General features: G+C 37.5%; 2 protein-coding genes across 8 annotated transcripts in view; one reads left to right on the forward strand and one right to left on the reverse strand.

Annotated features, from left to right (window-relative positions):
- The window catches only part of LOC308677200 (RING finger protein 112-like), a 27,931-nt gene extending 18,785 nt beyond the window's left edge, over positions 1–9,146 (reverse strand). Inside the window, exons 1-4 of one of the 7 annotated variants that reach the window (XM_081343408.1) lie at positions 8,908–9,146; positions 4,963–5,127; positions 4,183–4,247; positions 3,000–3,068 (exon numbers count right to left, since the gene is read on the reverse strand). In XM_081343408.1, the coding sequence (XP_081199534.1) occupies positions 3,000–3,025 (26 nt within the window). In that variant the 5' untranslated portion in view covers positions 3,026–3,068; positions 4,183–4,247; positions 4,963–5,127; positions 8,908–9,146. Of the gene's footprint in view, positions 1–2,999; positions 3,069–3,197; positions 4,130–4,182; positions 4,248–4,962; positions 5,344–8,907 lie in introns of those variants that run through there. The other 6 variants (XM_081343407.1, XM_081343405.1, XM_081343402.1 and 3 more) reach the window with 6 other exon arrangements.
- A 6,674-nt stretch (positions 9,147–15,820) lies between these two features.
- Positions 15,821–22,874, forward strand: LOC308677208 (serine protease 27-like; the record flags this gene model as incomplete). The annotated part of the gene is made up of 6 exons (XM_081343424.1): positions 15,821–15,988; positions 19,304–19,330; positions 19,412–19,574; positions 20,036–20,307; positions 20,881–21,047; positions 22,596–22,874. Exons 1-6 carry the CDS (start codon positions 15,937–15,939, stop codon positions 22,872–22,874), a joined length of 960 nt encoding a protein of 319 aa, XP_081199550.1. The 5' UTR covers positions 15,821–15,936.
- Between the last annotated feature and the right edge of the window lie 2,255 nt (positions 22,875–25,129).

Genomic DNA, 25,129 nt, shown 5'->3' on the forward strand with positions numbered 1-25,129 from the left:
GGCGTGGCTAAAGTGCATATGGCCTACTGGGTGGGCATGGCCAGCTCTACATCGTTCGCATCAAGGGTGCCTATGGGGGCCTGGGCAGGAGTGGGACAGATCTGAGGGTCTCTGGCAGGAGGAGGGTCTCTGGGCCGGGGCCAAGGCAGTGGGGGCCGTTCCCTCACTGTTTCCAGGATGGCTTCGCGGGCTACATGAAACCACTTCACGGGCCAGATCTGGCCCCCGGGCCTTGTGTTTGACATGTCTGGCATAAGATATTCTTGTCCTTCAGACAGATGCTGAGCTAAGATAGCCATATCCAGTTTTTGCAGCTACATGCACTCCTCTGCAACTGTTGACTGTGAACTGTCTTTCTGATAGGAATGCATAGAATATAACCAAATAAGGAATAATGTACAGCCAGGAAATGAGGGGTATAAATATGTCTGGTCACGAGCCCCTCGTGGTTCAGACCCTTTTGCTTCATTTTGCTCTCTGAACCTGCGCAATAAACTTTTCCTTCTCTGAAGAGCTGGCGTGAGTCTCTTCTTTCCACAACACTACCATCTCTTATTTCAGTCTTCTACTATTGGCTTTACACTGGCCTGTGATTTCTTTTTTGCCTCCAGGGAGTGAAAGTGAAAAGACTGCTTTCCTTACTCCAAAACAATTGCACTAGTACATAGTATTTTGGCTTATTTTTATAATTTTGCATAGCAATTTGTCATAACGCTTTGTGGAAATGTTTTTTTTTCATGGTGAGAAAGTCAACTTTGCAATGTTAGCTTTTATGGATTAAGTGGAAAAATGGAAACTAGGTGATATGACTGCCTTTCCATTTTTTTTTCTTGAGAAAATGACTCATCAAAAGTAAACAAATAACATGCTTAGTGTTTGATAAAGGGAAAAGTGAACTGATAGTCAGAGTTAAGTGATAAATAAATAATAGGTGGACTTAGATACCACTGATTTCTGTTTCTGGTTTCTCTTTTAGTTGATCTGAATTTTTAAAGCTGTCATTTATTCACTCTAGAAAGGGTTTACATATTAAAGTTTTTAGACTACATCAATTTCCCACAGAACTGCAAATCAATTGTAAGAATAAATAAAAACACAGTAATCAGCAGAAAAATACAAATGTTGGAATGAATTCTGAAATAACTGAAAAGGTTTTGATAAAAACAAATAAACAAATAAATAAATAGTAAAATTTGACCAAAATAGCATAATTTCTGTCAATAAATAAATAAATAGCAAAATCTCATAGAATCTTAATTTTATGGTACTCAACCATTTTTTTAAAAAAAATTATATAATTTGTTGCTACTAAGTTACAATATTTACCAATGTTCCAATACATCATACTAGAGGTGGCCATGGTGAAGATTATGAGAAAAGTTAGATCAAGTTATTACATTAATTCTTTCAGTATTATTCTCCCAAATATTTTTCTTTGGAAAATAAAGAACCATTTGGAGGAATGGCAAAAAGGAATTAATAAATTTGTTTGGGCAGGGAAAAAGCCATGAGTTAAATTTAAGATAATGCAAGATATGCGTGAAAGAGGCGGTCTTAAAATGCCTAATTTTAAATTATATTATGAGGCTGCTGCTTTGTCATTGATAAGTGACTGGTTTAATTTAACACAAGGGAGATTATTAAATCTTGAGGGTCATGATTTGTTATTTGGTTGGCATGCATATTTATTGTATGATAAGAAGGTGGATAATGTGTTTAAGATTCATATTTTAAGGTATGCTCTGTTGCAAGTTTGGAAAAAGTATAGACATAAGTTAAATTATAAGATACCAATTTGGGCAATACCTAAACATGCAATAGAAAATATAAATGTGGGATTTAAACATGATGAGACTACATATAAGAAAATCTTAAGTTTAGAAAGGAATGTATGGCAAATAAAGCCATATAATATCTTAAAAGAAGAAAAGATTGTACAAACTTGGTTTCAGTATGGGCAATTACAGGCTAGATGGAAAGAGGACCAGAAAGCTAGCTTTTCGATGACTGATGAAAATTTGGTAAAACAAATTAGAGATCAAGGTCAAGCACATATTAAAAGGATATATAATGCATTGATAGAAATTGACTCAGAAAGGAAACTTGTTAAAGATTGCATGATAAAGTAGGCCCAGAATTTTCAAGAAGTTATAACAATGGACACTTGGGAAAAGATCTGGATTAGAAATGTGAAATTTACACAGGCCCAAAACTTAAGAGAGAATTTTTATAAAATGTTTTATAGGTGGCATTTAGACCCTAAAAAATTAGCAAGTATGTATCCGAACTGCCAGCCCAAATGTTGGAGGTGTGGCTGTGAGGATGCAACATATTTCCATATATGGTGGACTTGTAAAAAGGTTAAAGCTTTTTGGATTAAAATTTGGTGGAATATGCAAAAGATAAAGAAAAGATAAAGAAAAGGATAAAGTTTTCTCCGCAATTGTTTTTATTGGGTATTATTACAGATACTACTGTTATAGATACAAAGTTGATGTTGAATTTAATTACGGCAGCGAGACTTTTAGTAGCACAACATTGGAAGAAGGAAGAACTGCCGACTATAGAAGAGTGGACTTTGAAAGTTTCTAACTTGGCGGAAATGGCAAAGATTTCAGCATATTTGAAAGACCAATCGCAACAGAGATACATTGTGGAATGGAGAAGATGGATTGAATATATTCAGAATAAATATGGGACTAAAAAGTTTCATTTACCATTTGAATAAGTAGTGGACTTTTATGACGTATAATTAGTTAGTAGTTATTTTATTAATATTTTGACCATGGAGAGTTAAAGTGCGACAGAATTTAATGTCTTATTGTTGTTAGCATATTTTAGATTATGCTTGTTTGTATTTTTATACCCTGTATTCAGCTCTGGGAAGTCGAGGAGGGGGGAGGGGAGGGGGGGTTGGGGAGAGGGGAGGATTTTTTGTACTCAAAAATGTATTGTAAAACTTTTCAATAAAAAAAAAAGAAAATAAAGAACCAACTCACGGTTTAGCACTATTTCGGTTTCCCATTCTGTGATGACCAGGATACTGAGGGTTTCCAAACTTCTCCTTCCTAAGACAGAGAAGTTCACATTGCTAAGAAGAGAGTCATCTCCCTCTTTTTTCCTTATCCTTTGTATTTATTTTGTATCCATTTTTATTATTTTTATAAATAAATCAAGGTCACAAAGTATCCACACACCTGCTAGGAGTTTTAGGCTAAGAGAGAGTGACTGGCCCAAAGTCACCCAGATGGCTTTCATGGCTAAGGCTGGACTTGAACTCATGGATTCCTGCTTTCTGGCTTGGCGTCTTAACTACTAGACCAAACTGGCTTTTCCTTATCCTTAACTTATCCAGAATCTGACAAATAAAGATGGGGGAGAGAAAGAAGAAAAAAGAAAAGGGGTCACAAAAGACCAGTCCTTTGACTTTATTTGGGATGGAAGGAATAAAAAGAAGCATTTGTACAAAAGAATGCAAAAATTAATGGCCCCAGTCTGACCATTATACACGAACAGGCAATCCTATTCAACAGAACAAAGATTTCTGTTTTTATTTCTTTTGTATTCTTTATCATGATTTAAAATCAAATGTATGATAAGCAAAAAATTAAGCAATGAGAACAAAAGAAAAAAAGAAAGAAAAACAAAACCAGGGACGATGGGGACTGTAGTCCAAGACATTAAAAATAAGGTAAGTTGGGAAAAGTCAATGTATGGAACAGCAACTTCAAATCTATTTTTAAAAAAAAAAAGAAAAAGAAAAGAAAAAAAGCTATGTAACAGTGAGCTGGGACAAAGAATATAAGGGACCTAGAAAATTCTAGAAAGTTTTATTATGGGGGTACAGTAGGAGTAAAGGCAGCATACAGAACCTTGGAATTTTCCTCAAGGATTTTTTTTTTATATTATTTGAAAATAATATTTTCCTCTTCCTCTGTCCACTCCCCTGCCATCCAGTGAAGATTTGGAACATACGCTCACTAAAAAAAACAGTTCTGATCATGTGTAAACATTAGTTCTGGAAACTCGATTAATTTAATACAACGAAAGGAACAGGACGTTCTTATTAAAGTTGTCATATATATTTGTTCACTGATAAAGGTGAAAACCTGATTTCTTGTGATGTTACAGGCACATCCATGTTACTTTGAAGAAAATAATACAACCATAGTTTATCATTACCTTTAGTGATTGGTTCAATTTGCCAGTCTAACTTTTAGACTTGGGATTTCCTTGTTGTCTCCTCTCTGAGAATAATAATAATAATAATAATAATAATAATAATAATAATAATAATAATAATAATAATAATAATAATAATAATAATAATAATAATAATCTTTTATTGTCAAAGTACATGTGTACATTGAGATTAGCTGAGACTCCCCCCCCCGTGCTCTCTCCCCTCAACACACAGTGACAACAAACCCTCCATCCCACCACACTATGTGAACCAACTACACCACACACCGGCCTCCCAAGTCAATTCTGCATAAGATTATGTCCCATTTAAAAGCCTAACAGCCCACGGATAAAAGCTATTTTTCAGCCTGTTGGTACGGCTGGCTATATTCCTATATCTCCTACCGGATGGTAGGAGAGTAAAGAGATACCGTCCAGGGTGTGAGTCATCCCTGAGAATCTTCCTTAACCCTGTTTAAATTGTCAAAATCAGTCAAAGAAGTTTAGGGTTAGTTACCTGACTGGGTGCAGCCAAAAAGACCTGCTTCTAAATTCAGTCAGCTTGTTTACTTAGAAGAAATCTAAGCAAACAATGTATTTAGTTCTATCCCACCTTTATTATTTTTACAGGCAACTCAAGGTGGCAAACATATCCAATACACTTTCCTCCTCCTATTTTCCCCACAACAACAACTCTGTTGGGCCAAGAGAAAGTGATTTAATTTTAAGTTTAAGTATTATACTGGATTAAAGGGTCTGTAGATAGAGCAGTATCGTAACCTAGAAGTGGAGCTCTTTCCTCACAATCAGGAGGCAGTCAATTCGATCTTAAGTAGTGGCAGAAGTTTATCTGGGTTCAATGAATAACTTTCTGATGTGAACTCAACAAAGGCATCAGGAAGGGCATCCGGCCAATAAACACTCAAGCTCTGTTCAGTAGTCCAACTTCACCCCGATGCAAGGGATTTCAGGTTTGTTAAAAGAAAAAAAAATAGAGGATACCAAGCTAAGAAATGCTGATGGAATTCATTAATTTGGTCATTACAAAACACAATAAACTTGTAAGAGAGATTTAGGATTAGAAGTATTATTTCTGCTTATCTCAGAAAGCTTATCTCAGTTTATATGGCTTTTATCATTAGATTAAAGTGAACTGCCATTTTTCATCACTGCTGCTCATCTCCTTCATACCAAAGAAGGAAAGTGTCTCTTCTTGATGGTTGGCTTTGAGGTGAGAAATGCAAAGTTTTTATAGCACAAAGAGTTTTTTGTAAGGAAGTTCTCCAAATATTATATATTTTGATTTCTATCTTTGACAGTAGCTTCTTAAGATGAATCTTTCTAATACTTAAGTGAACTCGAAAACAAGTTCCAGGTTGAGCAAACTAAAGAGCAAATGTTAAAACATATCACCTTTTGTTTTAGAAAACCACAGCTTTCATTACCATACAAATTAGAAAGAGAGAGGACAAAATTGATTCTTCCACTATTCTGAACATCTGCCCGTTTTCTACTGCTAGAGACAAAGTGTTTTGTAATAACTTTCATATTCTATTTCTGTAACATAATCACCCACTATTTCAGGGCTGGCTCTACTCAACCATACCCATAGTTTTTGCTTTTGTTCCTGACTGCTTTAATGTTAGGTTCATTTTTTAAAAAAAAAACGCATTGGACTTAACTGTGACTGGCAAGGGTGGGGACATTAAAAAAGCCAGCCAAACAAGAAAAGCCTGTCAGGAAATAATATGACTTTCACATGTTCCTCTTCACATTTTCATTCTGAAGCTCCTATTGAAGCATGTGACATCAAACCATATCACTTTATTTCAATGAACTTATAAAAATCCTCACACTATTAAGCATTGAGGAAAAAGCAGTTAGTTAGCAGCAACATTATTGTATTGTATTATTATATTTTAACATTATATCCCTATATGTGGAACCTGTTGGAGATAAAACTGGGAATTCATAGTTGAGTACTGTATCTGGTTGTTCTCACTGGATAGGTACCTACAGATAGCAAAGATTAGGACAAAGAACACAACAGCAGACATTTCTGTCCTTTTGTGATAAAATAGATTATGAACAATACAATTGCTATTAGGAAGACTTATTTTGATTCCCTCCATTTAGAATTTTCTTACATTATCTTCTTGTTCTTGCAGCCAATTTTGATTGCTAATCCAGTAGTGGTTCTTACTTACAATTAGTAAGACTTCTAGGCTTAACCCCCCCCCCCTACACTTTTAGGGTAGTCTGAGCTTGTTGTTGTTAGCTGCGAAGTCGTGTCCGACCCATCGCGACCCTATGGACAACATTCCTCCAGGCCTTCCTGTCCTCTACCATCTTCTGGAGTCCATTTAAGCTCACGCCTACTGCTTCAGTGACTCCATCCAGCCACCTCATTCTCTGTCGTCCCCTTCTTCTATTGCCCTCGATCTTTCCCAGCATTAGGCTCTTCTCCAGTGAGTCCTTCCTTCTCATTAGGTGGCCAAAGTATTTGAGTTTTAGCTTCAGGATCTGGCCTTCTAAAGAGCAGTCAGGATTGATCTCCTCTAGGACTGACCGGTTTGATCGCCTTGCAGTCCAAGGGACTCGCAGGAGTCTTCTCCAGCACCATAGTTCAAAGGCCTCAATTCTTTGGCGCTCAGCCTTTCTTATGGTCCAACTTTCACAGCCATACATTGCAACTGGGAAGACCATAGCCTTGACTATACGCACTTTTGTTGACAGGGTGATGTCTCTGCTTTTTAGTGTGCTGTCTAGATTTGCCATGGCTTTCCTCCCAAGGAGCAAGCGTCTTTTAATTTCTTGGCTACAGTCCCCATCTGCAGTGATCTTGGAGCCCAGGAAAATAAAATCTGTCACTACCTCCATTTCTTCCCCATCTATTTGCCAGGAATTGAGAGGGCCAGATGCCATGATCTTGGTTTTCTTAATGTTAAGTTTCAACCCAAGTTTTGCACTCTCCTTCTTCACCTGCAACAAGAGGCTCTTTAGTTCTTCTTCACTTTCTGCCATTAGAGTGGTATCATCTGCGTATCTTAGGTTGTTGATATTTCTTCCGGCAATCTTAATTCCAACTTTTGATTCATCTAGCCCTGCCTTTCTCATGATGTGCTCTGCATATAAGTTAAATAGGCAGGGCGACAGTATACAGCCTTGCCGGACTCCTTTCCCAAAGTCTGAGCTAGGTAAAAGCAATTGACCTTGTCTGATCTCAAACAGCTAAATGAAGTTTAGTACTTGGATGAGACACCACTAGGAAATAAAGGAGAGACTAGACTGGGAAGTTGAAAAAAAATTCCTCAAAAGAGGTGTAAAAAACTATCTCTATGGGATTGTCAACATTAAGATGAGATTTTAAGAAATGTCAAGACTTGAACTTGATTCATGGGAGTTAATAGATGGGAAAATTGAAGAAGAATTCTTCAGAATGAAGAACTAGTTAAATTAATCCAAAATCTCACACTAAGGAAGTCTCCCACACAATTGTATAGTCTTGCAATGTCACTTCAAATTATCTTTCTTAAAATTCATCTCCCAGAATTCCCAGCCATTTTACTGATTGAAAATTTTGGGATTTTGAAGTCCAACAATTTGGACAATACTCTCTTGCAAAAGGCTGCTTTGGGATTGACAAAGTAATGAATTTATTAATAATTAATGACACTGCTGAAGAAGTTATTGGGCAAAACTACCTCTTGCTATATATTTATTTAATCAAATTAATTTAGTGTTCATCTCACAACATCTCTGTTCCTTTGGGAAGAAGTTGGCTATGCTATAATAACCAATAAACTGGAATAGCAATTTGTCCGACTGAGTTTCTCTGGGTCTAATCCATCCGGCCTAGGCATTGTTACTAATTCTCACATGTGGAGGATTTGAAAACAAGCTTTGCCCCATCCTCTATGTTTATTCTATGTTTATCTGAAGCTGTAAAGCATCTTATCTGCCACTCCTTAAGTTTATGTTCTATTTTAATCATCCTTCCTTATCTTATCTTTATTATGGAGGGCAACTTGTAGCAAAAATTGTATATATACTGGTTCTCTCTCTCTCTCTCTCTCTCTCTCTCTCTCTCTCTCTCTCTCTCTCTCTCTCTCTCTCAGTGTGTGTGTGTGTGTGTGTGTGTGTGTGTGGAGAGAGAGAGAGAGACAGAGAGCGCTTAGATATAGATATGTAGATATAAATATCTATATAGATATATAGATAATAACTGGTTCTCTCCTCTTCACTTTTTATTACCTGTGATGCAAATAAAAACCACCAGATCCTGTAGTTCCAATAAGACAATTGGATTTTCCTGTTAAATCTTTTTTTATTATTATTATTGTTTGGTGAAACAGCAGAGGAAACTATTTGAAAACCATGCCTGGTAGATATCCATCCCACCACTTTCTCTCTGATCCTTCACTGGCAAAATCAAAATTCTTTCTAGCGAGGAGAAAACTGAGAAAACGTCCACTTCCCAACCCTCTCCGAGTTCTCTCCTTGTCGAAACGAAGCTCAAGAGAAACGCGAACTGATCGCGAATGCCACAAATATCGCCACCCGACAGGAGGCAGGTCGAGTTTCAAGGGGACAACGCGCGACGCTTTCTTCCCGGTCAGCTGAACTTGACAAAGCACAGCTTAAGGAGGATCAGGCAGGCAGAAGGGACCGGGGGGGGAGGGGGGGAGGGGAGAGAGAAGGCGACCCCACCCGCTGCTCTCTTACCTGTCCCGGGCCAGGCTCGGTAACGTTTGGGGCAAAGGAGTTAAAAACGAAAGTGAAAAGAAACATGTTGGAGGCAGAAGGCATCGCTACTTCCCCATGCTGGAGAGAGATAATGAAGGTGGCGCGGATTGGTCCACCAAAGTCACAAGGTTGATGGAAAGATGACGCGAGGGAGGAGAGTAAACAGCCGTTTATGGGAGGAAAAGAAACCGACCGTACTAAGAAGGTGACTGCGTTTCTGATCCGGAATTCAGTTCCACCCTGAAGTTTGCATAGTTTTCTCTTGGCGTGCAGTGCTGGAAGAACATTCATGTAAAGTCATTGTCATCCCTTCTGTGCAAACAGGCATGCGGAAATACACACACCTGGAATTGAACTGAGCTTTCTTTCTTTCTTTCTTTCTTTCTTTCTTTCTTTCTTTCTTTCTTTCTTTCTTTCTTTCTTTCTTTCTTAAAAAAATCAGTTTCTTAATGTCAAATTCCTGCAATGTGGGTATAGTCAGTAAACTGAATAATCAGGCAATAATGTTTGAACTTGGAGTTGCAAGTTGACAGAAGTGGAAGATACAGGGAGGCTGGAAGCACACTGCAAGCCCCTTTACTAAAAGATAAATGGTGTGGGGGGGGGAGAGGGGGTTGTATATCCTGGAGTGCACCATGCAGACATTTTGATAATCTGGACAGCATTGAAGGAGATGTCAGAGTGATTAACTGAATTATTTAGAGCAGGGCTTTTCAACCTTTTCACTCACCACTTTTAGGATATGGCAACATCTGAGTACCACCAATCGCCTAGCAAGGTGTCAAGCACCTGATGACCAAAAAAACAAAAAACCAACCACTCTGCTAGGTGGTTACAGCAGGTTTTGGTCACTTCACATGACCCTGAGACACGGTGACCATCATAAATATGAATCAGTTGCCAAGCATCTGAATGTAAATCACAAGACCCTGGAGATGCTGTAGCATTCCAGCTGATCGGTGCTTCTTCTGGACTCAGAAGCGCCAGGATCAGTGCCGAGCTTCAGCTGGAGCCTGGCGCTGATCCTGGCACTTCCGCTGGGCCCTTACAGCTTTGCAGCTCCAGCCATCTCTCGCTCAGGCTTGTGTGGTGCTGCCACCGGTTCAGCTCATTCCCCTCCCCTGCAACCACTTTTCTAGGATGGCCACATACCATCTGCCAGGTGTCAATGAGCCATAGGTGGTACCCGTACCACTGGTTGAAAAGCCCTGATTTAGAGCAACCATGAAGGACTTGGAAAATATATTCAAATGCTGTGGTGGGTCTATATTGTACCTAAAAGATCAGAATTGTGCAAGTTATGGTATTCCCTGTGAGACTATGGAAGTGAAAGTTGGAATTTAAAGAAGCAGGAGAGGAAGAGTATTAATGCTTTTGAACTTTGTGTTGGAGAAGATTCTTGAGACTTTCTGTGAACAGCCAAGAAAACAAATGGATGGATCATCAAACAAACCAACCCATAGTTCTCACTTAAGACACAAATAATCAGACTTCAATTATCCTACTCTGGACACATTATGGGACAATTCAGCTCTGTAAAGAATGCTATAATGCTGGGAAAAGTGGGAGGAATGAGAAGGGGAAGCAACATGGATATGCTTAGTTACAGCAGTGAAGAGTGCACTGTTGGAACAGCTGAAGGATCAGATTAGGGACAGATCATCATGAAGAATAACTATCTATCTGGTTGTTAAGAGACAATGACTTGACGGCACATGACGAATCTATCAATTTTCAGTTGCCATGCCAAGGGTAGCAAACTGGTGGCTTGTCCAGCTGGTTTGGAACTACATTTCTTAGCATCCTTTAGTTTTGGTGATGGATGTGGGATTACTAGAAGTTTGGTTTTTCAATTATTTTGAAGATATATAAAATGTCCCACCCTTGTACTCAATGTAAGAGTAGTGCTAATTATTTTCTTTTCCACAAAGTCTCCTTTGAGTTGAGTTTGACTTGTTGGTCTCATCTTTATAGGGATGGATGGATGGATGGATGGATGGATGGATAGATAGATAGATAGATAGATAGACAGACAGACAGACAGATAGATAGAATGGAAGTGATAAGCCAGTTCTCTTCATCCAATAGGGACTCTTTGGCTTTTACCACTCTGTTAATGAAAGATGATCTTGTTAAGCAAAATGTATAGATAGCCTAATGCTCAAGCAGATCAATAAAAGGGCTTATAGCAGGTCCAGCAGATCTTGGTTCCGAAAATATAGCTACCACTGGATACCAAGAAGGTAGAAAAAATAACTCTACTTCACTTTAGGCTAGGGGTTGTCCAGATTTTTACTCCCTACATAGGACTTCCTAGCACTGTTCCAGGTTTTCCATAAAGTTTATTTTACAGTACTTAGAATCTGGAACTACAAAGTTATACTCTATACGACTTTCCATGTTCTTATATCTATAATTCCAATCTCCTATTATGAAGAGGAAGCTTTGATTAGACTTAATATGCATATTAAAAAACCAAAAACAAACAAACAAAACAAAAACAAAAAAACAAACCTAAGAAACAAGATTTTAAAAATAAGGCTATCATATCATTAAAAACCAGCTAGATATCAGTTAAAAAAATGCAAAAACCTCTATAACGTACAGTCCAAATATGATTTTTTTTCACCTAGGACAGGGGTAGGCAACCTCGGCTCTTTTATGACTCATGGACTTCAACTCCCAGAATTCCTGAGTCAGCTGACTCAGGAATTCTGGGAGTTGAAGTCCATGAGTCATAAAAGAGCTGAGGTTGCCTATCCCTGACCTAGGAGTTGCAATTGCTCTTATTCAATATGCTAAATTTTGTTAAATATTGAATTGCAGTTTGGTGGATTTCAATACACATGTCTTAGTTATATTGTGCAAATTTTGCTTATTTTATTAGTTTATAGCTGAACATATTATGGGAACCCTCCTAAAAAGGTTATTTGGGTACCCAGCTTAAATATATTGTGCAGACTCAAAATTCTTGAAAAAGTTAATATGTTGTCATATGGAACACAAGCCTGAAGATAAAATTTAGTCTACAATGAGCATACTAATTTGAAAAGGAAAAGCTGAAGGAGTAAAACTCAAAAGATGTTCAAAAAGATATATAGGAATTATGTATTAAACCAACAGAAAATTTACATTAGCTATAGGTTTCTGCATGTGCAAGAGAATGAAAACAGTATGTCAATATTGCCACCTAGTGATATTTCCAGATTTTCCTGTACTTTTTTTTCTTCCTTATCTTTATCTTTAAGTTGTTTTTTTTTTGGTGTTCAGGAGCTATTGTTTGTTTCTTTATTTGAGAGAGATAGAGGAAATGCTTTAATGAATAAAAGTGCATCAGATGTATTTTAAAATAGAATATTTTATTGGCCAGGTGTGATTGGACACACAAGGAGTTTGTCTTTGGAGCATAAGCTCTCAGTGTACATACAGCAACAAAGTAATATAATCATATAATACTAATAGGAGAGGCTAATAGAAAAGATGACTATATACTATTAAATTATAAATTTATAAAAATAATAAAAATCTTTATTTTCTCTGAATTTGCTTATGTCAGTTCGATTTTCGGGTTTGTATTTTCAGGTTTCCCACTCTTTGGGAAATAGTGTTTGTTTGTTTGTTGAAATAATTTATGTAATCACTATAAAGGTAGCTCTTTTGGGGGGGATAGGGGGAAGAGTGTGCCTTTGAGTCAATGTTTACTACTTGGGCTGCCACGACTAGTCCCTGTAGAATACTTGGAAAAATTTTGGAAGTAACTTGTCCTTGCCTTCTTCATAGGGCTGAGAAAGACTGCGTGCATGCCCAAGTTTACTGAGCTGGCTTTGTACTGAACTGGGACTAGAACTCACAGTCTCTTGGTCTGACACCTTGGACGCTACATCAAGCTAGCTCTTTCATTGTAATAATTAAAATCAGATAAAAAGAGAAGAACTGGAGAATGGATTGACCTAGAGGTGAGCTAAAGATATCAGGCAAACCTTCACACATGATTGCTTGGTTGTTTATTCATGGAATTAAAAGGAATGCTATAAGTACTGTTAGTCTACAATTTGATTTAGATAGTAAAACTCTGGTAGAAGTATAGAATAAGATAATGGAATGTTGAAAAATCTAGATGGGCTTTAACATCTTGTACGCACTTCACGTATTGCTATGGAAATTATCACATGAATGTATAGTGTACATAATGATGGGAGGGCACACACACACCGTGTTCAAGAATCCACATTGATTTTGCTGGGCCCTTTCAGGGACAGCTGTTCCTCATTGTGGTGGACAGTCACTCCAAATGGCTAGAGGTTACACCAGTTCCAACTATGACTACTGCCAGGACCATCCAGGAACTGTGCAGGATCTTTGAACGCATGGGTTACCAGACGTATTGGTCTCAGACAATGGGGCCCAATTCACTGCTGCACAATTTCAGTCCTTCCTCAGGGCTAATTTAATAAGGCATGCCACTTCGGCTCCCTTTCACCCGACCTTGAATGGCCAAGCAGAACACATGGTCCGAATGACCAAGGAATCCTTGAAGAGGATGTCACAGGGGACTGGCACCACAGACTGGCAGACTTCTTACTCTGCCAACACACAACTCCCTGCACAGCCATGGGCAGAAGCCCAGCTGAACTCAGATGGGGCCAACATTTAATCACTAAGCTGGATCAGGTGCACCCTGACCGAGTTGCCTTGGACACAGCACAGCCAAAGCTACCATGGAATTTGCAAGTTGGTGATTGGGTTTGGGCCCGGAATTATGAGAAAGGGCCTTTGTGGGTGGTAGCTGTGGTTGCTAAGGTGTCAGGGCCACTTTCATATGAGGTGGTCCTGGAAGATGGCCAAGTCATTCGCTGGCACATTGACCAACTGCGTCGAAGGCTAGTGAACCAGTTGCTGGCTCAAGACTCTCAAGAAGGCCATCCACAGGGGCAGCGCAACAATGGCTCAACAGAGGAGCCTGCATGCTCCAACAGGACTCTCAGCCAAGGAGACAGGGGTGTGGTTGGCAGTGAGTTTTCCCCAGACACACAAACTGTTTCCACTGAGCAGAACTGGCAAGCAGCACCGAGTTCCAGCCTAGCAGACTCTGCCACTCAAATAGACTTTGGTTTGAGCCTACCAGAACAGGTCAGCCAAAGGAACTTGAGTTGGCCCGAAGCAAGTGGGCCTCAAAGTCCCAGCCTACCCAGTATTGTAGGCGAGCGGGTAGACCGGGAGCCTCCAGAGACCCCCAGGCATTCGGAATGGTTGTGAAGGCCTCCTAAGTATTTACAGGACTATATCAAGCATTTGAGATTATGAACTATCTAGGGGGAAGGGGTGGAATGTATTGGCCTTAATTGTTCTAATCAGTTGAGTGATTGCTTAATGGCTGTATTGTTTGAAACTCAGACTGTCTGTCTCCAAGTAACTATGCTTTCGCACACGAACTATTGCTTTACATCTATTGGTTGCCACCTAGAGGTGATCTGTATATTTATTTTATTTATTTATTTAATTCAATTTATATACCGCCCTTTTCCCGAAGGACTCAGGGCGGTTTACAGGGCAAAATTAAAACAATACAATATAAAAATTAAAATAAAATTAAATCAATAGCCCCAAAATTTAAAATTAGAATTTAAAAACCTTAAAACCCCTCAGTCCAGGCCAGCTAACTCAAAAAGGCAGGTTTTTAGGTCCCGGCGAAACGAACAAAGGTCGGGGACGACCTGGAGTTCCACCGGCAATTGATTCCATAGGGCAGGCGTGCCCACAGAGAACGCCCTCCCCCTGGGGATCGCCCGCCGGCATTCCCTGACCGGCGGGCCCCTGAGGAGGCCCTCCCTGTGGGAGCGCACAGGACGATGGGAAGTTGATGCTGGCAGCAGGTGCTCCCTGAGATAATCCGGACCCATGCCATTTAGGGCTTTATAGGTCATCACCAGCACCTTGAATCTAGCTGTGAAGCAGCCGTTAGGGTTGCTTCTGTTGTTATTTAATAAACATGCTTGCTGTTTCACCACTCTGCCTCATCAATGCCTAACCAAACCAAGAACATAACACATACTGTTGCTGAGAAACCAGCATGGAGGAAGAAGGAGTATTGGGTTTGTTCATCACCTTGTGTTATCTATAAAGATAATAAAGTCAGGATAAAAATAAATAAACAAACAAATAAATAAATGCATCCATAAAGTCATCGTAAGCTGAATCAGACTTGAACAATACTTTATATGATTTTAAACAGACAGAATACAAGACATACAGGCTGCATAGCTATTTCATTGTACAGTAATGCTTCACGTTACATTCTTAGACAGATAAAAAGAACTTCATTGTTTCTGGGGCACAAATAACTTTACTGAAGCAGAACCAAACCATGGACCTACAGTGGGTCTATTACTGGTTTTTCCTTCTCAAATATGAAATTATTGTAAGTTTGCTTTTCCAAAAAAAGATCTGTGATATTTTACAAATATGGTGCCCTCCACAGTCATTATACTACATCCAGAAGCTCCAATCAGTGGGGTCAGTAGCACATGAACGGTCCTAGAAATCTGTAAAGTGAGAAAACTTAAATGCACATTCTATGTTCAAATACAGTATTCTTTGGAAAGATGGCCACTCTGGAATGAATAGTCACATAACACAGTTGCTTTTCTGTACTCCTTTTATGCTCTTTGTAAATACCTGATTTGTCTTTGATCTATCTGGGTTCTTACAGTCCCACCCATGTCTTTGAATAATACAATTAAAAAAGCTCCTCCCTACTCTGGGAAGGAGTCAAATGTTAACTCTCAGTTCCCTTGGAGAAGTTAATCACAAGTAATTTATTTAAACAAAAACAACAAACTGTTTCCTTTAAGATGCTAGGAGGAGCTAGATAGGGAGTATTAAGTTTACAAAAGGAGGCCAGAGTACAGTGACAGTTATTCATATTCTTCTATGCTTTGTCTACCTTTTAACTTCTTTCTTCTTTTATTACTTGACTTAAAGTCAATCAAGATAGACTCATAAACAAAGATGGTGAGATTTCTTGGGATTGAAGAATTGGCCCTTCTCTCTCTTCTGATGGGTAAGAGAATATTTTTTCTTTAAGGCACTTATTTTTTTCAAAACAGGTGGGTGTATAAAATACAAAAAGATTCATCCCTCCTTTCTTGTTTACTAGGTACCCAATTTTTTATTACTTTGAAAAATTAAACACAAACATTAAACATAAACAGATGATGAGAGAAATCTACCCCCCCTTTTTAATAAAAGGTAAAGTTTAGCCCAGGGGTCTTCAAACTTGGCAAGCTGGCTGAGGAATTTTGGGAGTTGAAGTCCACAAGTCACAAAAGGACCAAGTTTGAAGACCCCTGGTTTACCCTATTTAGCCCAGGGCAAGTTACTAATTTTATTTTACTTGCTTTGATTTTAGAAATGGTTCTACTGTTAAATGAATGCAGTTGGGTAAGACCCTAGATTTGGTCATAGATTGTATGAAAATATATTAGGTATTTCTTTCCTATGTTAATCAAAACAATTATTCAAAGAAATCCTTGTCTTTTATTTTTAAGGAGAGAAATTTCTGAAGTCGGGCAAAAAATCTACTGGGTGTTCTGATTACCTATGCATTTGTTTGATAAATGTAGATAATAAAATAATTACTTTGACGCATAGATTCCAGGGCATTCTTCCAAATATTGTTGGAAGAGGCTGAGCTGAGGCTGGCATTATAAAGGATTGTTAAATAGCAGAGTTTTAAGTAATGTTCTTTTTTTAACTAAAAATAATTTGAATTTATTATTTGGATTCTGAGAAAGGGTTTGTTTTGTTTTATTGGATATTTTAGAAGTATGTTTGGATTGATAAGATTTATTCAGCTGTGATTATATTTTCTTTTACAGTTTGAAGGACAGAAAGGAACTGATTCACCACCTGGAAACTGTTTTTGTGTGTTTTGAGGAAAATTAGTAAAGATGTGCTACTGTGTTGCTATTTAATGTTAAGCTCAGTAATTCTGTCTCTTACAAAATGTTAGACAGAATGTTGGCTTTGGACTCAGAAATCTAGATTCAAATGTTTTCACGTACATTTAGACATATTTACATACAGATAAGAGTAAAACAGGAAAAGTATAACTACTGACATTCTGTGGGCCTGGCCTGGGTTAGTTTTGAAACTTTTTCTTCCTTCTTGCTATTTCTGTCTTTTCTCGCATACATATATGGACAAAAAGAGAAAATAAATAAGGTATAAACTAAATTAGTAGTCAAAAATCACTGTGCTCTGGGGGCCACATTTAGCATTTGGAGAGAATGTTTTGGGTACTCTTACAAAATTGTTTCCAGGACAGACCATCTTTTCATAAAATAGATGTGATTAAGAATATGAGAAATTGCAAGTTATCCATTTAGCAGTAGTAAAAATGGTGAAATTGATCCATTCCAATGGTCTTTCAGGAATGCTTTTTAACTTCTATTTGTCTAATTATTTTCCCTGCCTGTCTCAAGGAGCTGGTAGGCATATTTTTCCAGCAGTGAAAGAAAGCTGCTGATATTGTTTATACTATTTTGTTTTTTTAAAAAAGTGACCATGAGACTTATGCATTTTCCAAAAGTATTCTTAAAAATAGAGATGATATCATAGCACAGATAAATCATTTCTTCTGGTAGCACTTTTTTCCCTATTATCTTTACGGCTCCCCAAAATGACATAGGGAGTTATTTAAGGAGATTTGGGGGAACTTTTTATAAACTATTGATTCTTGAAATTTCTTGGGTACAGCAATATGTATGTTATTGTTTTTATTATTATTTTGTTACCTAGCTGCATTATTATTTTGTTACCAAGTAGGATCTGATGGAAAAGGAAACAATGGTACAGATTATGGATGCCCACATTTGAAACAGAGACATATGCTTTGCTTAATTTCCTGTACATGGCAGACATACATGCTTATGCACCTATCCATCATGCTATTCCCTTTCAACATACGCAGCATTAAGGCTGACTCAGCCTTCCATCCTTCCATGGTTGGTAAAATGAGGACCCAGATTATTGGGGGTAATATGCTGACTCTGTAAACCACTTAGAGAGGGCTGTAAAGCACTGTGGAATGGTATATAAATCTAAGTGCTATTGCTACCATGTTTCCCCAACAATAAGACCGGGTATTATTATTATTATTATTATTATTATTATTATTATTATTATTATTATTATTATTATTATTATTATTATTATTATTATTATTATATTATTATTATTATTATTATTATTATTATTATTATTATTATTATTATTATTATTATTATTATTATTATTATTATTATTATTATTATTAGCGTCCAAAACAGGCACCAGGTCTTATTTTTGTGGGGTGGCTTTTCCACTCACCTCTGGCACCGACAGCCCCACCCAGCTGGCCCACTTTTTCTGTGACTGAAGGAGCAGCTTCATTCTATAGCTCAGAATGGAGCTTGGGCCTGCATTTCACAGTCAGGCCTTTCCGGAAGGCCTCTGCAACTGATAATGGAGCAATGGATTCAATCCATAGCTCAGTTCTCAACTGCAGAGGCCTTGTAGAAAGGCCTGAATGTGAAATGCAGGCCTGGAGACACTGCAGAAGAAGTGGGCTGGCAAGGAGAGGCCTAGCTGCCAGGTAAGCAGGGCATGTGGGGTACCTCCATCTCCCACCTCCACCCTAGCTTGATTTGTAGGTGTGTGTCTCGCCCCATAACTAGGGTCTATTTTTGGGGTAGGGCTTATATTAGGCCCACCTTCAAAAATCAAGTTAGGGCTTATTTTGGGGGTAGGTTTTACTTTCAGGTAAACATGGTATTAAGGAAAGAATGGAGATGAAATAAGAAAGAAGCAGAAGAAAATGGAGAGAGGAAATATGAAAAAATAAAATTGATCTATCTAGTGTTACACACCATCCATATGTCCTCATTATCCATACACGTATGCATACATTATTTTATTCCCTCATATATTTCTCATCAACTCAATTTTATTTTGGGATCAAAGTAAGCTTTGATTTTTAAAAGTGCTGAAGTTGTCTTACTCTTTTTATCTCACACAAATCCTCCCAAGCCCTGAAACTAATTGGATGATGTTGGGTCAAGAATTCCTTCAGATCTGTACCTTTATTTACTACAGATAAGTGAAGTAGTGATATGTGCTGTAATGGGAATGACCATTTTTGAATGACACACAGCATATTTTTAAAGTTCCAAGTCTCATATGTTAATTATCAATTAATGAATAATTAATTTAAACAATGTCATTATAGACATTGCTGATCTAAAAAGTGATCTAATGTAGCATATTTTGTTTTATTTTTGGCTACCTTTCTTGGTCCATTCAGTCTCTTTTGATGTTTCTCTTCTTGTCTTCACAGGCATTACAGAGGCCCAGGCACCTCCAGGTGAATAAAGTTTTCCATGGAGTTCAGCTGTACAGAACTCAGGACCCAGACACTAACCTGCCTATCTTGATCTCCCCACAGCTTGTGGCCGATTTATCCCCTCTGCCCGAATAGTAGGAGGTACAGAGGCTGAGGTGGGTTCATGGCCATGGCAAGCCAGCATACAGATTTTAGACTCACATCAGTGTGGGGGAACCCTCATTGCCTCACGCTGGGTTCTCACAGCAGCGCATTGCTTTAGCAGGTGAGAACAGTTTCCAAACTTTACTCCCTTCATACAAAACCGCACAGGGTTGATTCTCAGACTTCTGAAACTAATTTATAAAACTTCATTTCCTTTACCAAGAGATCTGTCACCCCCAAGGTCAGTTTCTACCATTCTTTCTACCATTCAAGCTATTAGCTAATATTGACACTCATGACAAACACTGTTCTCTCATTCCTAGGGAAGTGATTTTACTGTCACACCCTTTCTAATAGTTTCTATCATGTTTTTTTTTCTTAAAAAAAATATTGAGGCATAAAGCCCAATCTCCCCACAAGATTTCTTTTCCTGTTTCCTCACCACAATTAAAATACCTTTTTAACTTTCTCTTAACTACCTAATTTCAACTTCCTCCTCTTCCTAGCTGAATTTTGAACAATATGTCTGTTTTCATTCTCATATCCTGCTTATGTTTTATTAGCCAATTTTTCTATCTACAGTATCTCCGATCCCTCTCTATTTGCTGTTCTTTTGGGATCCTACAATCTCTCCTATCCGGGACCAGAGTCGGTACTAGTGAATGTGAAGCAAATTATCACCCACGCCAACTATACTGGGCTGTCAAAAGGCAATGATATTGCACTAATGGAACTTGAAAGCTCTGTGAATTTCACCCAGCTTATCCAGCCTGCCTGTTTACCAGGACTTTCCATTGTTTTCCCTCCCAGATTGGGTTGTTGGGTTGCAGGATGGGGGAACATTAAATCACAAGGTGAGTATCAGATATATTTCTATATTATGTGATATATTATGTTATATATATCTGAAGTTCCATATCTATTGGTGTTTGTAGCAACTCATAGGTATATATGTTCCAAAAATACAAGCCTTAACACCAAAAATAAAATAAAATAATAAAATAATAGTAATAAAATAAATAGAATCTTACCCTGCCCCCAACTTCTACTAATTGGCTTTATTGGAATGGAGCAAGTGTTTCAGATGGATTCAGAAAGCCTGACATTAAGGATACTTTTTCTGGAGGAAAAACAATGAGTAAAAATAGAATTAAATTATCAAGGATTTTAATAACTGCCTGGACACATGCAAGAGAAAAGGAGCTTATGCACCTTTAATAATTATTTAGAATTTGTGTGATTTAAATAATTGTTTAAAGAGCAGGTATAATATTTGATGAGTAATTGTTTAAATTTGTTTAAATTTCAGCAGCAGTAAATACATTGACAAGCTGTTCAGTTTGTTGAAATTCCTTCTTTTACCTAGATGTTCTGCTTTTCCCTTTGATGGAATCTGAAGAAATAACTTTCTTTTCTCTTTCTCTCAGTCCCACTTCCTGAACCCGAGATTTTGCAGGAAGTGCTTCTTCCCCTTATTGACAGGGCTACCTGTGAGACTCTTTACAGTGACTTTAAAGAGCCTGGGATGGCGACCATAATAAAAGATGACATGATATGTGCAGGCTACATGGAAGGAAAGAAGGATGCTTGCCAGGTAATAATAATTTGTGTGCATGTGCTTTTGACTTCTGTTGATTTCCTAGTCAAGTCCCTTTTCTTGGCAAGATTTTGTTGGAGTGGCTTGCCCTTGTCTTCTTTCTAGAGCTTAGAGAGAATGACTTGGCCAAGGCTACCCAGCTAGTTTAGTGCCTAGGGTTGGGCTAGAACTCACAGTCTCCTGGTTTTTAGCCTAGTGACCTAACCTTTACACCATACTGAATACAACATTTTCGCCCCCCCCAATCTTATTTTTCTAAGCAGCTTGCATTCCCCCACCCCCAACTATACATATAGGTTAAGGGAAAGGTAAATGAGTTCCTGCGGATTTTACTCCGCTAGTCTATATTTATTTTTATTTTTTATTTTAATCCCATTTATATCCCGCCCTTCTCCGAAGACTCAGGGCGGCTTACAATCTAAGCACAAACCAATGTGCTTAGCAATAGCCTTCATTCTATGTATATGCCTGCTTATTAGGGCTTTCGCCCCCCCCCAAAGCGGCATTATTACAAAGCTTATTGCCCCCAACAATCTGGGTCCTCATTTTACCTACCTTGGAAGGATGGAAGGCTGAGTCAACCTTGAGCCTGGTGGGACTCGAACCTGCACTAATTGCAGGCAGCTGGTGTTACTTAAGGAGGCATTAGCCCACTGCTCCACCAAGGCCGACTTGGGGGGGGGGTACTCATTTCTATTTCAAGGCCATTGAGCCAGCACTGTCCAAAGACATTTCCATGGTCATGTGGCCAATATAACATTATGGAGTGCTGTTATCTTCCCACTGAAGTGCTACATATTGATCTACTTGCATTTGAACACTTTCGAACCACTAGATTGGCAGGAGCTGGGGTGAGGACAGGAACTTGCTATATTACCAAAATTATTCATAAATTCTAGGATGTTTCCTGAATATAGATATCAAATTTTCAAGGGACTGGTTAAGGATATTAAACATTTAAACAGCATTAAACATTCTGCAATGTTCATAATGTGTATTGAACAATTAAATAAACATTAAATGGCTTCTGTATGCCCCATACATTTTAATGCACCTTTTAATGTGAGCTAGTTCCTTTCCATTGTACTGTAAAGGCATCTGCTAATGAAGTTGCTGTTGAGGTATTTTGTTTTTGTACATCTATTTGTTATTTGTCTGTTTACATCTATTTCCCTGAGCAAGATTTATTCCCTTTTTGATTTTGTGAATGTTTTCAATATTTGCTTTTGTTACAAATATGCTGATAGAACAAGATCAGTTTACCATTAGGTGGAGAGAGGCAATCACCCCATGTAGAAGATGCTGTGGACATGAGTGGAAGTCAGTGAGATTATTCCTTCTGAACCCTCCCATCATTTTCTTTTCTTGAAATACAGAGTAGTTTGTTCTACCCAAACTGTTGCTCATAGCTTTTGGACAGTAGAATATGATCATATTTCTAGTGTCGAAGTAAGATTCACCTATCAGTCATATGTAAGAATCCTTTCTGACAGAAAATTCATGTTATATTCTTAGAGAGTAATGCTTTATTTCTTTATTTTACAGGGGGACTCAGGGGGGCCATTGCTTTGTCCATGGAATGGAGATTGGGTTTTGGCTGGTGTAGTGAGCTGGGGAGATGTCTGTGCTGCCCCCAAACGCCCTGGCGTCTACACTCGGGTTAGCGCCCACACCAGATGGATCTTGAGACATGCTCCAGAAGTGGAATCTAGTTTCATTAGTGCCCTAAACGTAATTATCCCTAACAATGGAAGTTCCTTGGTTGCTATTGCTAATATAGCTATGCTTCTTTCATTGTTTATCAATATTATCTCTATTATATAGTAACAAAACTTGGTAGAGCATGTCTGAATTTGTCTAGATTGCCTGCTGTAGTTTGCGGAAACTGATCTTTGTCAAATCTGTATGACAAAGCTCCCACTGTATGGTATTTTCTTCTGGAATCATATATATATATATATATATATATATATATATATATATATATATATATATATATATATATATATATATATATATATATCATCCCCATAATTTCATCTAATTCTTGTTTTTTCCTCTTCCCTTTCCCCTTCCTCTTATTCTTTTACATAACATTAAAGAATCATAAGCCATGAACCTTTCTTATATTTTTTTCATACTTATTATTTTTTTCAGAGTTATAGCAATGTAAATTTATATCAGTTTTTCAGGAATGGCAGGTGTAGAGGAGTCCTACAGAGGCTTCATAAAATAAGCCAGAAATTTCACGGAAAGCCAGATCTGTACAGTTTGGCTAGATGTGCTGTGTTATACTTTGCATATAAAAATACACACAAACAAGACAGTTCTTGAAATTCAGTGTGCAATGATTTGCTTATATAATTATGAGCATATGAAACAGAGCTGTTTTCCTATTTTATTAAGAGTCCTTATAGTATTGGGTTGTCATAGGTATTGAAGACAGACTAAAGGAATAAAGCAATAATGAAATATAGCAACTACAAGATTAATAACTTTTATTTGCTGAAGGTGTTCTGTTAACAAAATAGCTGCCACCAATATATTTGCCCAGCTTCCCCTCACAGAAGATCATGTAACAGGATTGTAATTCTGCATTATTCAGTTTTGATAGAAATCAACGCTACTCTGTGCAAGAATAGGAAAAAAAAATCGACTTGTGGATTATGATTTGTGCGAAAATGGTTCAAAGTTCTTTTAAACTTAAGTTCTGATCTCCATTGGAAACCCTTCAATGAACATTTCTTTTAGATGGTTTTAAAATAATAGTTTCTTGCTCTTCTCCAAGAGTGTTTCAGAAAATCAGATATATTCTTCTTTGTTTTTTCACTGGTCAAGTGAATAAAAATATTGTATCCTTCTGGACTGGACTTTATGGCAGTTAAAATAATGGTTTCTTTGTTTTAATTTTAACTTTCATATATTATTTCATACTTGATATATAGTTGTTATACCTCGATGGTTCATATTTTTATTCTTTTATTTTGCCTGTTATTAGTCATGTTCTTGTTTTTTATTCTTGTTTATAATTTGTTTTATTTTTTAGTTCTTTTTATATTTATTCAGACAATATAAGTTGTTACAGAAATTTAACAATAATAAAGAATATATTCATACTTACTGACATTTTATCCTCTGGTCTTCAAAATTCACAAACGTGCTCCTATCTGCAGTTCCTTGGGGATTCCTCAACTTTATTATCAGAAGTACTGTAATTAATGTTGCTGCTTGCCAAGCCCAGACCACTTGAATAGAGTGGCTGAAGGTGGTAACATACAGTAATTGAATAATAAAACTAGGAAAGGTAATGTATATCTCCTGTAGCATTCAGAGGTTGTAGGCAGGAGTTAGGAACAAGTATGGATCTGTTCTATCATTAATATTTTCAATTACTAAATTCCAGGGTCTATACTATTTTACAGTGAATAGGAATTCAAGGTAGTTGCTTGAATTTCAGTAACAACATAGCAAATTACAAAATGATGATACTTTCTATCATTTACAGATATGGCCAAGATATAGGTGCAACCACAGATTCTCATATCTGTTATCTAATAACTTATATTTTCCACTAAAACCTTTAGATATAAACAATAGAGGATTGAAAAAAATAACTCAGTAAACAATGGAGGGAACAGAGGAGAGATCTGTGTGCGGGATGATGGCATTACTGTTTCTACTAATTCCTTGCATATTAGCAAGACTCCAACTGTTAAATGTGGGTTGCATGTTCCTTACTTGCCACCTCTGACCTATCATCAGTCAGGAGACTTCATCATTGGTGTCATTGCTTCTCATTGCTTTATTGTCTCCAATACATTAATCTTCAAGGAAAAACCACTTCCGACAGTGTTTGATGAAATTAAGTAAAAAACCAAGCTTTTTAACATTTACCTTATTTCCATTTCTTCTTCTGCCATTGTAAATAAGTTCCCTATGACATCACCCAATAAAGGCAATGAGTTTGGGTGCAGCAAGTGTTGAAATATTATTCAATATAAACTAATATATATTAGATCTCTTCTGTGTAAGTACTGGATATATTTAAATGGATATCTATCATCATCATATATATTGTG

Source organism: Vipera berus, assembly GCF_964194415.1.
Source record: "Vipera berus genome assembly, chromosome: Z".
Lineage (NCBI taxonomy): Eukaryota > Metazoa > Chordata > Lepidosauria > Squamata > Viperidae > Vipera > Vipera berus.